The sequence below is a fragment of the Acinonyx jubatus genome, chromosome B2 (genome assembly GCF_027475565.1).
Source record: "Acinonyx jubatus isolate Ajub_Pintada_27869175 chromosome B2, VMU_Ajub_asm_v1.0, whole genome shotgun sequence".
In the NCBI taxonomy this organism is placed as follows: domain Eukaryota; kingdom Metazoa; phylum Chordata; class Mammalia; order Carnivora; family Felidae; genus Acinonyx; species Acinonyx jubatus.
This window is the reverse complement of record NC_069385.1, coordinates 15714772-15729436: the sequence shown is the minus strand read 5'-3', so window position 1 is coordinate 15729436 and position 14665 is coordinate 15714772. Positions and strand designations below refer to the sequence as shown.

General features: G+C 39.9%; 1 protein-coding gene and 1 pseudogene across 2 annotated transcripts in view; both read right to left on the bottom strand.

Moving 5' to 3' along the window:
* The window catches only part of RMND1 (required for meiotic nuclear division 1 homolog), a 43788-nt gene that overhangs the window by 13663 nt on the left and 15460 nt on the right, over positions 1–14665 (bottom strand). For both annotated transcript variants that reach the window (XM_015073687.3, XM_015073685.3), the window contains exons 4-10: positions 13136–13211; positions 9678–9717; positions 7674–7774; positions 4894–5000; positions 3924–3988; positions 3137–3213; positions 658–778 (exon numbers count right to left, since the gene is read on the bottom strand). In XM_015073687.3, coding sequence (XP_014929173.1) covers positions 658–778; positions 3137–3213; positions 3924–3988; positions 4894–5000; positions 7674–7774; positions 9678–9717; positions 13136–13211 — 587 coding nt within the window. The remainder of the gene's footprint in view (positions 1–657; positions 779–3136; positions 3214–3923; positions 3989–4893; positions 5001–7673; positions 7775–9677; positions 9718–13135; positions 13212–14665) is intronic.
* Positions 7839–7963, bottom strand: LOC128315802 (uncharacterized; annotated as a pseudogene).

The window sequence follows — 14665 nt, the reverse complement described above, 5'->3', positions numbered from 1 at the left end:
GGCAGAGAGAGAGGGAGACAGAGCCAAGCAGGCTCCAGGCTGTCAGTGCAGAGCCCAACTCAGGGCTCAATCTCACAAACCATGAGATCATGACCTGAGCCACAATCAAGAGTTGGACGCTTAACCAACTGAGCCACCTAGGTGCCCCTCAACATATCTTAAATTTCACTCCTCCACTCCCCTTGACCCCACCTGTCTACGTACTGCCAGGTTCCTACCGGGCACTCGCAAGCAAACATCAGTCATCCTTGACTCTTCCCTTTCCTTGGCCTCCCATTATCAATTACTTGATTTGTCTTGGAAGGTTCTTTCTTGAATTCATTTCTTTTCTTGCTGCCACCAACACAGTTCTGGGACCCAAGAACTCTTGCTTGAGACTTGATGAGAGCTTGGAAAAGTAGGCCTCCAAACTCTCACTTATCTCATCTAGTCTGCAGAGCAAGTATCAGAATTTTCTTTGATGCAATAAAGAAAATTTCTGGAAACTGTACACAGCAGATGGGGAAGGGGAAATCTGGAGATCTGAATACAAGTCAAACAAGGTATTTCTCCCAAAACAGTGAAACACATTTACTTAAATTTCAAATTTCTCTTCACACAGTCACACAAATTATAAACAGTGTTGTGTCTTTCTCAGTGAAAGCATAAAATACATACCTTAACTCTACGAGTAATGCTAAGGAACTGACAAGTTTTATCATAAAGTTGTTCCAGGTTTTCTCTGTCCCAGTAGAAATCGGGAGTGATCAAGAAGTCTGAACTCAAGTTTATTCGGTGTCTTAAAAAAACAGAAATTATAAAACTTTTTTTACCTTGAATGAAAAATCACAGTCTCTACTTTATTTCTTTTTACCTAGTACTTTATGAAAACATTTGTTAATGCTGACCGTGTTTCTGAGAAACACGTAAATAAAAAAAATTTACATAAGAATTTCAAAATCTGCAACCAAATTACCTCAATCTTTAATATTATTTATGAAGTAATTAGAAAAAAAATCCCCTCATTTTGCTTTCATTCTGAGCTTTTTTCTGTTTTCATTAAAAATTTTTACAATATATACACGCTTTTTTTTTTGTGGCTAGGTAATCATGTGGCTTAAAAATGACAGAAAAGGTACACTGACAAATCTCACTCCTATTCTTATCCCTCTTTCCTTTTCTCCCACCCATAACGGGTAACCAATGTTAGCTTTATTCTTCCAGTGTTTGTGCAAACACTGGACAAGTATACACACACACACATCCTTCAATATCTACCTTTTTGCATAGGAACCCTAAGATTACTTTTAAATGAAAATTTAAGGCATAGAAATAACACATAAATGGTTATTCACTATAAAAAAGAAAGCCCTAGAGAAGAACTCAGAAAACAGTAGTCAGCCCTCTTACCCTAAAACACAACTCAAATCCTTTAGGCCCTGCGAATGCTTTGCTGTGTCCTTCCAGACCTTTCCTGTGCATACATTCATGTATGCGTGTGCACATATAAACATATATTTGTAGCACGATACATATCAAGATAAAGATGAATATTTATTTTTGTTTGTTTTACAAACTGGATAATACTATACATACTTTGGATTTAAGTTTTCACCCAATGTAACTTGCCATGTATCTATCACAGGTTTACCATGTTCCTTTTACTAATACACAAGCACTTTTATTATAAAGAGAAGAAAACTTAGGATAAGGACAGTAGGACTCTATAGAAACTGCTCACAAACCTAAATATATTTAACTCTAACTTCTGAGTTTTGATACTATTATAATCTGCCGTATCAAATTCTGCTTGTATTACCAGAGAAGAGGATAGAAGAATCTCTCTACCCCACTTCTTGGAAAACTCAAGGCTTCATTCACATGTGCTGCCCGGATGCTCCCGATGAGTGGGCTTTTATTTTGCTGGCTTCCTGAATAAGGGCCCCTGAGCTATGAGAAATGCATAGATGATGAAATCCTGGAGCACTTCTCTCCAAGCCAATCTCTACGGAGAATGTGGAAAACAGCTCTCAAACTACGTACAACGATCTCGAGTAGCTCACGCCATATACTCCGAGGGACAAAACACCACTGCCTGGTGAGAATAAGGCCAGGATGCAGGGTGTTTCGTTCCATGAATCCTGGGAGAATTACAAAGATGAAATAAACGGGAAACCTTTCCAGAAACTTATTTAAAATGATGCATTGATGTATTTCGCCAACTTTAAGATCCAGTTCTTTCCCATCTCTGAAAACGGAAGGCATCTTTAAAAAATGATGTCTTACGGGCGGCAGTTGTGACTTAGTGGCCATTGCTTTAATTTCCCGTATGCTTCCTTTTTATGTACGCCCAAGAGGGAATGTGACGGAATCTACACCCAAATAAGGCTAAAAGTTATTTCGGTGTAAATGTTAATTCTGTGATAAAAAAGCATCGTATCATAGTTTAACTGGCAGCACTTGTCTCTGTTTCCCGCATATATAGGAATTAAAGTAAAATATATTATTTAAAATAGTATTTATAATATTTATAAAATAAATATATTTTAATTCCAACGTAATTTGTAATGTTATATTAGGTGTACAATACGGTGACTCAACAATTCTATACGTTACTCTGCGCTCATCGTAAGTGTACTCTCAATCCCCTCACCCAGCTCCTCTCTGGCAACCATCTGTTCTCTACAGTTAAGAGTCTGTTTTTTGGTTTGTGTCTTTCTGTCCTCTGTTCATTTGTTTTGTTTCCTAAATTCCACAAATGAGTGAAATCATACGGTATTTGTCTTTCCCTGACTAGCTTTATTTTGCTTAGCGCTATGCTCTCTAGATGCAATAAGATGGTTTTCCTGAGAATTCCTGTCACCCAAATTCTAGAATATACCTTTCTCCCTACAGAGAACATCTCCTGTGCCCCGTACGTAGGTTGACTGTGGATGGATCAGGATCTCTGTGCACATGCAGAACCTCACGCAGTGCAGTCCCTAATGTAGCCCCAGGGCTCCTGACCGGGAAGGTTCTGCCTGCTTATTTATCCAGGAGATAAATATAGCTGCAATTCCCATAAGGGTACGTGGTTGCTTTTTATTCTACAATTACAGGAGTGTTTCCTTCAGACTGTTAAATATATAAATTACTTTATTTACAGAGAAAATTCTACCTCAGGGCAAAGAGTTCACCCATTTTCTGCATAACTTCTTGATGAGATAGTTTCACTTTCTTCCCAGCTTTTAAAGCCTATTTGGGAGGGAAAAAAATACATACGTACATACATGTATATCTCTCCAACAAGTCACAGGACCAAACAGCACATTCTAAAGCAGTCACTGACTCCACGTAAAGGACTGTCTTGGATGCCACTCTCAGTCATTTCTCTTTGAAATTCAAAATCTTATTAAGTAGAAATTTTACATTCCCTTGTCCCACCTCTAGGATCTACATTCCTAACCTCTTACTGAGAAAGCAGGGCCTCTTACCCCAAGAATAATTCAATTATTCATTCAAGTAAAAAACAAAATCACAGTAAACATGAGTGTTAGTGTATTCTGATATAACTTTACATGTATTTTTCAAGCCACTATTTGTCTCATAATTCAGCAAAACACTTTTCAATCAAGAAAACTGGTCATAATCCTATTCCTTAGAGGGGACAGAGCTCACTTCTCAAAAAATACAGTTACATTAAAATTACTACACCATTAGAAGAAAGTAATTAGACTTTTAAGTTTTAAAAAGTAAAAACAAAAACAAAAAACAAAAAAAAAACAGCATAAAATTTTTTTATTTTATATGTAACGAGTGTTCTGTTTTTGCTTAAATTCAGTGTAGGTTTTCCAGTGTTTGTTACTACTTTATTGTACTCCTAAATATATTGTTGGGTGGGAAATTTGTATTTTTCCCAAACAGAAATCAATCCTTGAAAACAATCATAACATTGGTATAATTACCTCTGGAATTGACTGAATAGACTCAACAAATTTGTCCAGTGATGCCTCCCAAATAGCCAGTTTCACTGGGGGGAAAAAATAACAATGAAACTTTTTTTTATCATCATACTCCTGTTTCTACAAAACGCATAATGAATTGCACAGGACCTCTACCGCCATTGCAGCCCAGTTTAAGAAGCACATGTGTTAACAATGTGACACTGAAACTTAAGAATAGTTACCATCATACAGGGGAGCACTGAGCACTCTGCCATGTTGGCAGACCAAAGTGACACCTGGCAGAATTCCTGACTTTCTAACACTGGATCTCAGAAACCCAGGACTATGAGGTCCACCCTGAAGGGAAGTGTGGCTGTGCAGAGGGGGCAGGACCCAGGCCTTCCTGGCCATTCGAGGGCCCCCTACTCTTCTCGGGGCAGTGTGTAAAGCTCACGAGTCCCGGAAGACTCCGGGAGCGGTGGACAGGCCAAGCCAGCCACGGCGGTGGACAGGCCATGCCAGGCATGGCTGCAAATCTCTCAGAGAACTTCTAGTTTTATTCAGGTGCATGGATCTCCCAGAAAAAACTGAGAGCCACTGTGGCTCTCTGTCCCACTCCCGTGAGGAACTGGGTGCACTTTTCTACAGAGGCCTGCGCCCAGTCACAGCGGGCTTTCTCTGCCCGGATTACAGACAACCTGAGAGTAACGACCACATAGAAGAAGAGAGGGACACAAAGGGAAAAACAATACTACAAAAAATATTTTTGGAGAGGGCAAGCTTTATTGAAAGAATTAATAAAGAATGAGTAGCTTCAGCAGATACTCTGTTCCCTGTATACTATACGTTCTTTTCTCTTGGAAGGAAAAGAAATGCTAAAGCTTTGCTGAGTGTTCTGTGAAACATGCCTAAATCCTTGCTAAATGGTTAAGCTTCCTTTGATGAAATGAAAACTATGCAACATATTCTCGGATAAGTAGCAATAACTTACCTGAAAGACAAAGGGCATTTGAGAAAGCAAATTTCTCTAGAATGGCGTCATCTAAATCTAGCTCCGAATTTAACCTGATTTCCCCTCTATGAAGTTTTGACTGTCCCCTGTGAGAAGAAAATTAAAAAAAAAAAAGGTATAAATCTTAAAAAGCACTTTAATTTTTTGCATTCTTTCTTCTTCAATTTTTTTATTTTGAAAAAGTCACTTTACACTCTTTCTAGAGGTCATTTTGGCAATTTATACCAAGAGTCTTATAAATGTTCTTATACCCTTTGATCCAAGTAATTCCATTTCTAGGAATTTATCCTAAGGAAATAATAAAAAAACGCAAAGGAAGATCTGTGTACGAAAAACTTTTATGGTTAAATGTTTAACAGTAAAAAACTAGGAAAAAAAATTAACGTTCAATAGGAGAATGGTTCATTTATATGAAGTCCACAGAGCAAAAATCAGCAAGCATGTTTTGATATTTCGTAGAAAGGGAATACAATGATCACAATAAATTGCTAACTGATAAAAGGCTGCTCATACACACAGACTGTGATCTAAAATCACACTGACGTGGTGGGAAGGGCGAGGGAGATGGGGAAGCGGTGAAAAACTGAGGTTACATGTGAGGACTCTGGGGGGGCTGGGCAGTGACGAAAGGGTGTGAATTTGGGAACATACGTGTCACAAGCAAACAGGAAAAGAAGAGGGTAAACCATCACAGAGGATGGGAGGCAAGAGACGGACAAAGCGGTGGACAAGGAGGCCGGACGGGAGGGCAGCGAGGCAGAATCTGCTGACAAGCTCAGGTGGAGAGAGAAAGAAAAGACAAGAAAGCAGAGTCGACAGGATGCTTTAATGAAGGAGCTTGGCCAATGTCACAGCACCGCACAAGGCAGCCAAGAGCTGGAATCACTGGCAGGACTCATGAAACAACTAATTGACAAAACCCAATTATGGAATCTGGGATCCAAAGAGATCCCAGTTGGGGATTTCACTCCTCCACAGACCGTAAGGTAATACCTGTGCACACGTGTGCGTGTGCGCGCACAGGGGCACACATGTCTGTCGGTGCCTAGTAAGGAACCGTTTGATAGGGAAGTAGAGCACAGAAGGGAAGTTCGTGGGAACCATAACCACAAGACCAAGTGCTTAATAATAACAATTAATACAATTCTTTAAGAAAATTTTTTTAATGTTTATTTCAGAGAGAGCACATGAGCACACACACGCGCACGCGCTTGAGTAGGGGAGGGGCAGAGAGAGGGAGACACGGAATCCAAAGCAGGCTCCAGGGTCTGAGCCGTCAGCATAGAGCCTGATGGCCCGAAGTGGGGCCTGAACTCTTGAACCCTGAGATCATGACCTGAGCTGAAGTCGGACACGCAACTGACTGAGTCACCCAGGCACCCCTCAAATTAATAAAATTCTAGGGCGCCTGGGTGGCTCAGTTGGTTGCGTGTCTGACTTCAGCTCAGGTCATGATCTCACAGTTGGTGAGTTCAAGCCCCGCAACTGGCTCTGTGCTGACAGCTCAGAGTCTGGAGCCTATTTCAGATTCTGTGTCTCCATCTCTCTCTGAACCTCCCCCGTTCATGCTCTCTCTGTCTCAAAAAAATCAATAAAGGTTAAAAAAATTAAAAAAAAAAAAAAAATAAAATAAAATAAAATTAATAAAATTCTATTAGTTCTTCATTTGTTGTGTCTCTCAGGTTCACGTCCTCACTTTCAAGTGCATCCACTCTGGGCCCAGGCCCTCACTCACCGGTCCGGTGCCCTTGGGCAGGACAAAACATCTCTGAACCTCGTCCCGAAAACTAGTTAACGTCATTTGGAGGGTTTTTGTCAGGATACATGAAAGGATGCGTGGAAAGCACTTAGAACAGTGCTGGGCACAGGGTGAGTAGTTCACCTTTGCCAGCTATTATTACTTAGCTCCGATCCCATCTGGTCTTTCTAAGGCTTGCTGGTGTCTCTTCCAATTTTCCTAAAGCTCTGCTCTCATCGCTTCCTCTAATACACAGGATTCTTTCTCCATATTCCACTAGACAGGTAACTCCAGGCCTTTCAATCTTGTTCACACAGCCTTTTCTCTCTGTTCGGACATCTTTTCATCTTTCCCTGCTTGCTGAGACAGGACAATCAGCTGGTATGTTGCCTACCCACTCATCTTCTCTGAGGATGCTGTCAGGCCCACACTTCCTGCAGACACCCCCATTTCTATAAGTAATTCTCTTAATTCACACCCTCGTCCAAACTCAAAACGAGCAGGGAAAAAAATGGACTTACTCATGAGGACCTTTACTATAATAACCTGATAGGTTCATTCTGATGAAGGCATAGTACTTTTGAGGAAGGTTATGCTATCCACTTGTTTTTGTTTTTTTTTTAATATTTATTTTTGAGAGACAGAGAGACAGAGCACAAGCAGGGGAGGAGCAGACAGAGAAGAAGGCACAGAATCCGAAGCAGGCTCCAGGCTCCGAGCTGACAGCACAAAGCCGGACACAGGGCTCGAACCCACGAACCGTGAGATCATGACCTGAGCTGAAGTCGGACGCTTAACCAACTGGGCCACCTCGGCACCCCTCTACTACGTGTAGCCTGACAAGTTAAAAAAATTATGTTTACCTACAAATATTTATTATATCGTTTAGGCTTTGTATCTGTATCAGTAACTTTTTTTCTTAAAATGAGTCTCCAAATGTGTAAGTTGTTTATTGTCTCCACTGCTTCCAGTCTAGTAATTCCAAGTGCCCTTTTTGTAAACGTGATAAAATGTTGCTCACTCTGTTTTGATGTAGTTAAGCTCTTCATTCTCCCAGTGCACCAGTGCGATTTCATAGGGCTGGATTTCATGTTTTTCTAAGACTTGCATCACATGCTTCATCTAGAAGAAAATGAAAAGTAAGTAACCTGAAATTATACCTGATCCTCTCCGTACAGAACTATGTCATAGTGTTAAGGGTTGTAACATTTGTTATTACGTTTGGTGACATTTCTTCTGTTTAGTTTTTAATTAGCAATAATCATGCCTCGGATAAACCTCACTGGCCACTCACTGCCACTGTGCAAAGCTCTTCTGATTAGTTTTTAAGGAAAAGGCAAATTTGTTGTGATATTAAACTCATTGGAATAATATATTAACTTGTTTTCACATTTAGAAAACACATTAGCATAAAGAAAATTAAAATTGTCATGTTCCACAACCCAAAGAAAACCACGAGTTTTATGGTTTGTATCTGTGAAATCTTTTTAAAAATGTGTAAGTCCCATACTTATAAAAATTTAAACAACATAAAGGTATAAAGTAATAATCTCTCTCCGCTCTCCTGAATTCTTAATCCCCAAAGAAAACCCTAATTTGCTGCATATCCTTCCAGACTTTTAAAAATACGTGGTTTTTTTTAATATAAAATTAGATCATACTATGCATGTAAACATTTTCAATGCTACTCTCCTTAATGCAGAAACCGCAATTTATTTAACCTTCCTCAATGTCCGTCCACAGATTATTCCTACTCTTGAGACACTATTACAAGGTTGCAAATGCACCATCCTTATGTATCTTTGTGGTCTGATGGGGTTATGTCCTCAGGAATTGCTAGATCAAAAGACACGTACACTTACTATTTTGATAAATGTTGCTAAACTGCTCTCTAAAACGGTTTTTCCAATTTTAGAATCTAAACATTTAAGAAAACATTTTTTTTTTTGAAGTAAGCTTCACGCCCAGCACAGAGCCCAAAGTGGGACTTAAACTCATGATCCGGAGGTCAAGACCTGAGCTGAGATCAAGAGTCGGATACTTAACCGACTGAGCCACCCAGGTGTCCTCAGCAGAGCATTCTTAAAAAATACTGGGTATTACCAGCCTTTTACATTTCTGCCACTTCAAACAGCCAATTTTTCTTATATTTATTAGTCATTTATATTTCCTTTTCTTCAGGAAACCCCACCTTACCACCGCCGTGTGTGTGTGTGTGTGTGTGTGTGTGTGTAGTGGGGGTGTATTTCCTTTTAGTAAAAGTGGGATTTTATGAGGCATATTTTTTTAACTAGCCCTGATATTATAATGGTTATATTTTATAATCTGCTTCTTAAATTTAATTAGGCAATTTCCTAGGAACAGATATTTTTCTACATAATTTTTAAGAACTGCAGTATCACCTAGGGAGGTATCTGACAAACTTCCTACCATTATGTACTTTGGTTATTTCTCACTTTGCTACTGTAAACGGTACGCCGATGAACATTTCTGTACATCACTTATCATGCGTAACTGCAATTACTTCCTCTGGATAACATTCTAAATGTAAAACTTTGTTGAGTTAAATATGAAGCTTTGATCTGTATTATCAAACTACCTCTAAGAAGGTTATAGTAAACAAACTGTGATCGAGATAATGAAGAAATTGTTTCCTGTGAGAAAGTTCTAGAAAACTTGATGTGAAGTAAGACTTCAGTGCAGTCAAATGCCAGTGAACTGTGATTCACTTTGTAGATTATCATGTACAAAGTGTAACTAACTTCTTTCTGTCTGCGTTGTAGCTAGGCTGTTCTAATTCTTCACAAATTACTATAAGCCCAGAGGATGGAAAACGGAGGAAACTTATAAGCCAAAATATAATCATTTTAGAAGACAAACGTGCTAGGATCAATCACATAATGCAGAGCACGTAAGCTGTGGATTTCCTGTTAATTCCTCTTCCAGTGGCTCAGATTACTGAGTGCTGATTAACAATTTTTTTCTCAGAAAAACTTTTACACTTTTATACTTTATATATACTTACAGTTTTGTCTTTCACATTCCAGAACACAGCAGCTCCTTCTCTGATTTAAAAGAATAAAAGAATCAATTAACAGTGGAATACGTTAAGGCCATATGTAAAGCCATGCTTAGGTAGCTTCTAGAATATATCCCAAAGGCAATTTTTACAAATGTGATTACTTATTTGACATTATGGTCCCTAGATGATTTGCTAAAACAAAAGAGCTATTACTGAGCTTTTGATACAACCTGAGCTCCCCCAAATTCATGATTTCTCACATGGTTTGCAGAATAAATAACTCTTATTGTAATACTATATAATTTCATGGATCTGAACTGTTCCATACCTGGTTCAATTCTGATGTACAGAAATCAGAATAAGGAAATTTTTGAGACCCGTCTTAGCTCTCATTAGGCAGATTCTGCTATAGGAAAAGAATAAAGGATCATGCTTTTAATAGTTGTGGAATGAAGAGACTGATATAAATTAAAGCCAAAGATGGCTAAGAGCGCCCACAGAATAATGCCACCCATCCTTACAGTGCTTGGACAACAGTGAAGCCACAGGAGGCCTCTGGACCTAGTTCTGGCTTTGAAAGAATTTAAGGTCTAACTTGTTTCGATTCCTGAAGTCTGACACACAGCTATTTTTGGTAGTAACTAAAAAGAGAGCGAGAGTGAGAGCAAGAGAGAGAGAGAGAGAAAGGTATGGCTCTTTTCTTCCTGGAGGAAGGAAAGGTGGAATTGAAAGGCAGGTAAAAATACGGTGGCTTCCTACCATTCTTCAAACATTTTTTTTTTTTTAATTTAAGAAAATATTTTTTTGTTTATTTTGAAAGAGCGTGCATGTGTGTGCATGAGCAGGAGAGGGGCAGAGAGAGAGGAAAGAGAGAATCCCAAGCAGGCTCCATGCCGTCAGCCCAGAGCCCGATGTGGGGCTTGATCCCACGAACTGTGAGATCATGCCCTGAGCCGAAATCACCCAGCCGACTGAGCCATCCAGGCACCCCTCATTCTTCAAGGATTTCTTAAGCGAAGTGCTTAGCCTATGTGTGGGTCTGGGCTTGGCATCTGGGATACAAAGATGAGTATGGTCTGGTTCCTACCCTCACGGAACTCCCAACTTAGAAAAGACCGACAGGCCTCCAGCTGCAGTCCCACGTGGTGAGTGCCCTGAGAGGTACGCAGGGCACGCGCTGAGACGTACACGGGAGGACACAGTTCCCACGGACGAGCAGGGCTAGCCGAAGGAGCAAACGAGAGGCGGCGATACGGCCGAGGGAACGTCCTGGGCTCAGGGAGAAGGCGTGAGGGAGCAGGGCAACATCTCAGAACAAACAGCTAGTTGTCTGCAGTGCGGTTGTGGACGTGGGCAAGTACTGGGCAATCAGGTCGGAGAGGCAGGGAGGAGCCAATCCTGTGCCATGACAGGAGTCTGGTCAAGCTCCGCAGAATTTCTGGCAGGAGAGTGTAGTGATGAGAAAAAACGATCCTGCCCACAGACTGGCGGTGGGGTGAGATGGCAGGCAGGGGGCCGGGCAGCAAGCTGCGGCCACCAGCCGGTGGAGGGGACAGAAGGTGGATGCGATTGCCCCTTAAGCCACAGCCAGAGCATTAGCAGTTCAGAGCAGCCCCTCCAGGCAGATGAGAGGGGCTGGAAAGAGCGCCCCTCTTTTGGAGCTGTGCTCTGCGGTGCGGTCTCAGGCCATGCGAGCTACTGAGCACTTGAAATGTGCCCGGTCCACGCTGAGAGATGCTGGAAATGTACAACACACACTGGGTTTCAAAGGCTTAGTATGAAGAGTGTAAAAATCTCATTAATTACTGACTGATTACATGCGGAAATGACCGCATTGTAGACATGCTGGGTTAAATAAAATACATTATTAAAATTAATTTTGCACAATATATATTGTTACCGGTGTTCAGAAGTAAATCTTTTTTTTTCACCTTTTAAACATGTGGCTACTAGAAAATGTATCATTACATACGGGGCTTGCATTTGTGGCTTGCATTGTATTTCCACTGGATGGTGCCGATCTAGAGGCCCTCAGACAACCAAATTCCTCACCTGAGTCAAAGGGGATGCTATTCTACTTGGACCAAATGTTGAACTCTTGATTATCTCCTAAGTTACTCAATAAAGGAAGGTAACGTTCAGCCACCTGGCTGGCTCAGTCAGTAGAATGCACGACTCTTGATCTCGGAGTTAAGTTCAAGCTGAATGATAGGTGTAGAGATTACTTAAACATACATAAAAAAGGAAGGTAAAGGGGCGCCTGGGTGGCTCGGTCGGTTAAATGTCTGACTTCGGGTCAGGTCGTGATCTCACAGTTCATGGGTTTGAGCCCCACATCGGGCTCTGTGCTGACAGCTCGGAGCCTGGAGCCTGCTTCGGATTCTGTGTCTCCCTCTCTCTCTGCTCCTCCCTGCTCACATGCTCTCTCTCTCTCAAAAATAAAGATTAAAAAAAAAAAAAAAAAAAAAAAAAAAAAAAAAAAAAAAAGGAAGGTAAGGCATTGACAGGAACCAAGCTGGAGCTCTAGTTATCAACTACGAAGACTGGTATCACAGACATTTCATCAAAGTTTGGGTTCTTATCGATGTTCCTTGTGTTTCCGTTCTACACAGAACAGTCCCATGACTGTGGGTAATTCCCTTAATCCCTCTCACCCTCAGTTTCCTCAGCTGCAAAATGAGAATAACAGACCTTCTTTAAGAGCTGTGGGGATAATATGAAATTATTTTCAGTAGTTCCTATTATCATAACCATTCTCACTCAGCAACTCTGGACAATTTGGTATTAAAACAACCTTTAAGCGGCGCCTGGGTGGCTCAGTCGGTTGAGTGTCCGACTTCAGCTCAGGTCATAATCTCATGGCCCATGAGTTTGAGCCCCACGTCAGGCTCTGTGCTGACAGCTCTGAGTCTGGAGCCTGCTTCGGATTCTGTGTCTCCCTCTCTCTCTCTCTGCCCCTCCCCCACTCATGCTCTCCGTCTCAAAAATAAATAAATATTAAAAAAAAAGAAAAAAAAAAACCCTTTAAATAAAATGAATAACTATAACGTGAGTCAGGGTCCCAGGCTAAAGTCTCTGGAGAGGTAAGGTGGTCTAAAACTTTAACCAAAGAGCTACAGAAGGAGGAAAAAAGAAGAAAAGACAGCAGAGTAGTAGCATGAGTCTGATAAGGGGCACTGAAGATGAATGGAAGGCAAGGTACTTTTATGTATTCTTAGTGAACAAAAATCTAGATTTACAGATAAAGGCAAGCCATGAAAAAACTGTTTCATAAGAGACTTCACCAGAAAATTCCTAAAGTTGACAAAGTCTCCTAGATGAAATAACAATTAAAGGAGAAGTTTAAATCACAGGTAAATTTTGAACACATTTACTATTAAGGGAGGAGGTACACCCTCAAGTTTAAAGACCAGTGTCTGACCACAAGCCCATCTCCCAGTAGAGCTGTTCTCTCGTCTTACCTGAAGAAGAATATTGTTCCAGGATCACCTTCTTTCGCAGAATGTTCCACACCCATCACCAAAATATTTGCTGCATCTGTGATATAAAATAAATGAGTGAAAAGCTACCACCATAAAGTGACCCAAGGTTTATGAGTCACCTAGAAACTTTTAATAAAGTACGTATGATCATTCCTTCATAAGCCATTGACTGTTCTATAACATTCTGCCCATCTTTTTTAGGTTTCTGAAAATATTTAATATGTGAAAAGGAAAAGACCATAAAAAATTACTTTTACAAAACACCTGAGGCACTATTATTAGTACTATTTAAAACCACTCACTGACAACCATTTTCACTCAGTAATCATTAGTCCAGTTAATAATTATTGAAGTCTTAGTTTCAATACAACCAAGTTTCAGGAATTACATTGTTTACAAAATTCTCTTCCTTTAAATATGTTATTAATATAATTTCAATATTCTCAAAGTACTCATTTTGATGGATTTAAATCATGTGAAATGTGGGACAACAGAAAACGTATAGACACAAAGATAATGACCGTTTCAAAATGTGGGTTCAGAGTTAACCATGAGAACTACCACTGTAGCCACCTATAGCTAAGTATTTTAATCTTGTACGTATTATTAAATATGTTAATATACATGTTATCAATAAGTATATATTAGTACACTTAATATTTCTAAGTATACAAATATTCTATAACATAAGTTATAAACATATTTTAATGTATCAATTAATAAGTATACTCCTAATATGTAAAAAGTTATATATAATTTCTTAACTTAAAATTAGGACCCACAAAGCTTCAGAGCTCCTGGTAGAGGTTGGGGAACGGGGTGTTCGGATTAAAGACCAAATCCAGACTACCTTTTTTGGGTCAGCTCTAACATCCCTAAGCACTATATCCTCCAGAGGGCAAAGTTCACCTACGTAGCCAAGAGCAACATAAATGCAATGGAAAAGACCCAGGGCACAGGACTGGGACAAGAAGTCCCCCAGAGTGCAATGCACAGGTCACCCTGCTGACAGCTTCTGGGATCAGCCAAGAATACACCTGGAAAATTTTTTATCTTTGGGGCTCCGGACAGAGCTCTGTTTTCCCCAATTATGTTTGTTTCTGCCATCAAACAGCACAAAGAGTCTGTTCCGATCACCAAAGAAGAGCACGGTGGCATTTCAAGTGTTTCTTATGGGGTCAATGACTCTTTGAAGAATCTTCTATGTAGCAGGGAGGTTTTCAACCTATTATTGCTTCTTTGTGGTAAATTTATGAACTTCCATTAGAGTGTTTTAAGTTAGTTATTTTTTACTATAAAACAGGCTATTTTTTTTTTCAAGAATCTTTCGGGATACTATCCTAAAATTCTGTTAAGTTTATTTTGATTCTCTTTTTTAATATGATTTGTATTCCTCTTTTAGCTAATTTTGTTAGTTTAAAAGTACTGAATTATACTGGTAAATTTTTCTTTAAAGGCTCTCCCTAACATTTCTATCAATTGTATGGCCTTTCTGTAAGAATAAAACAA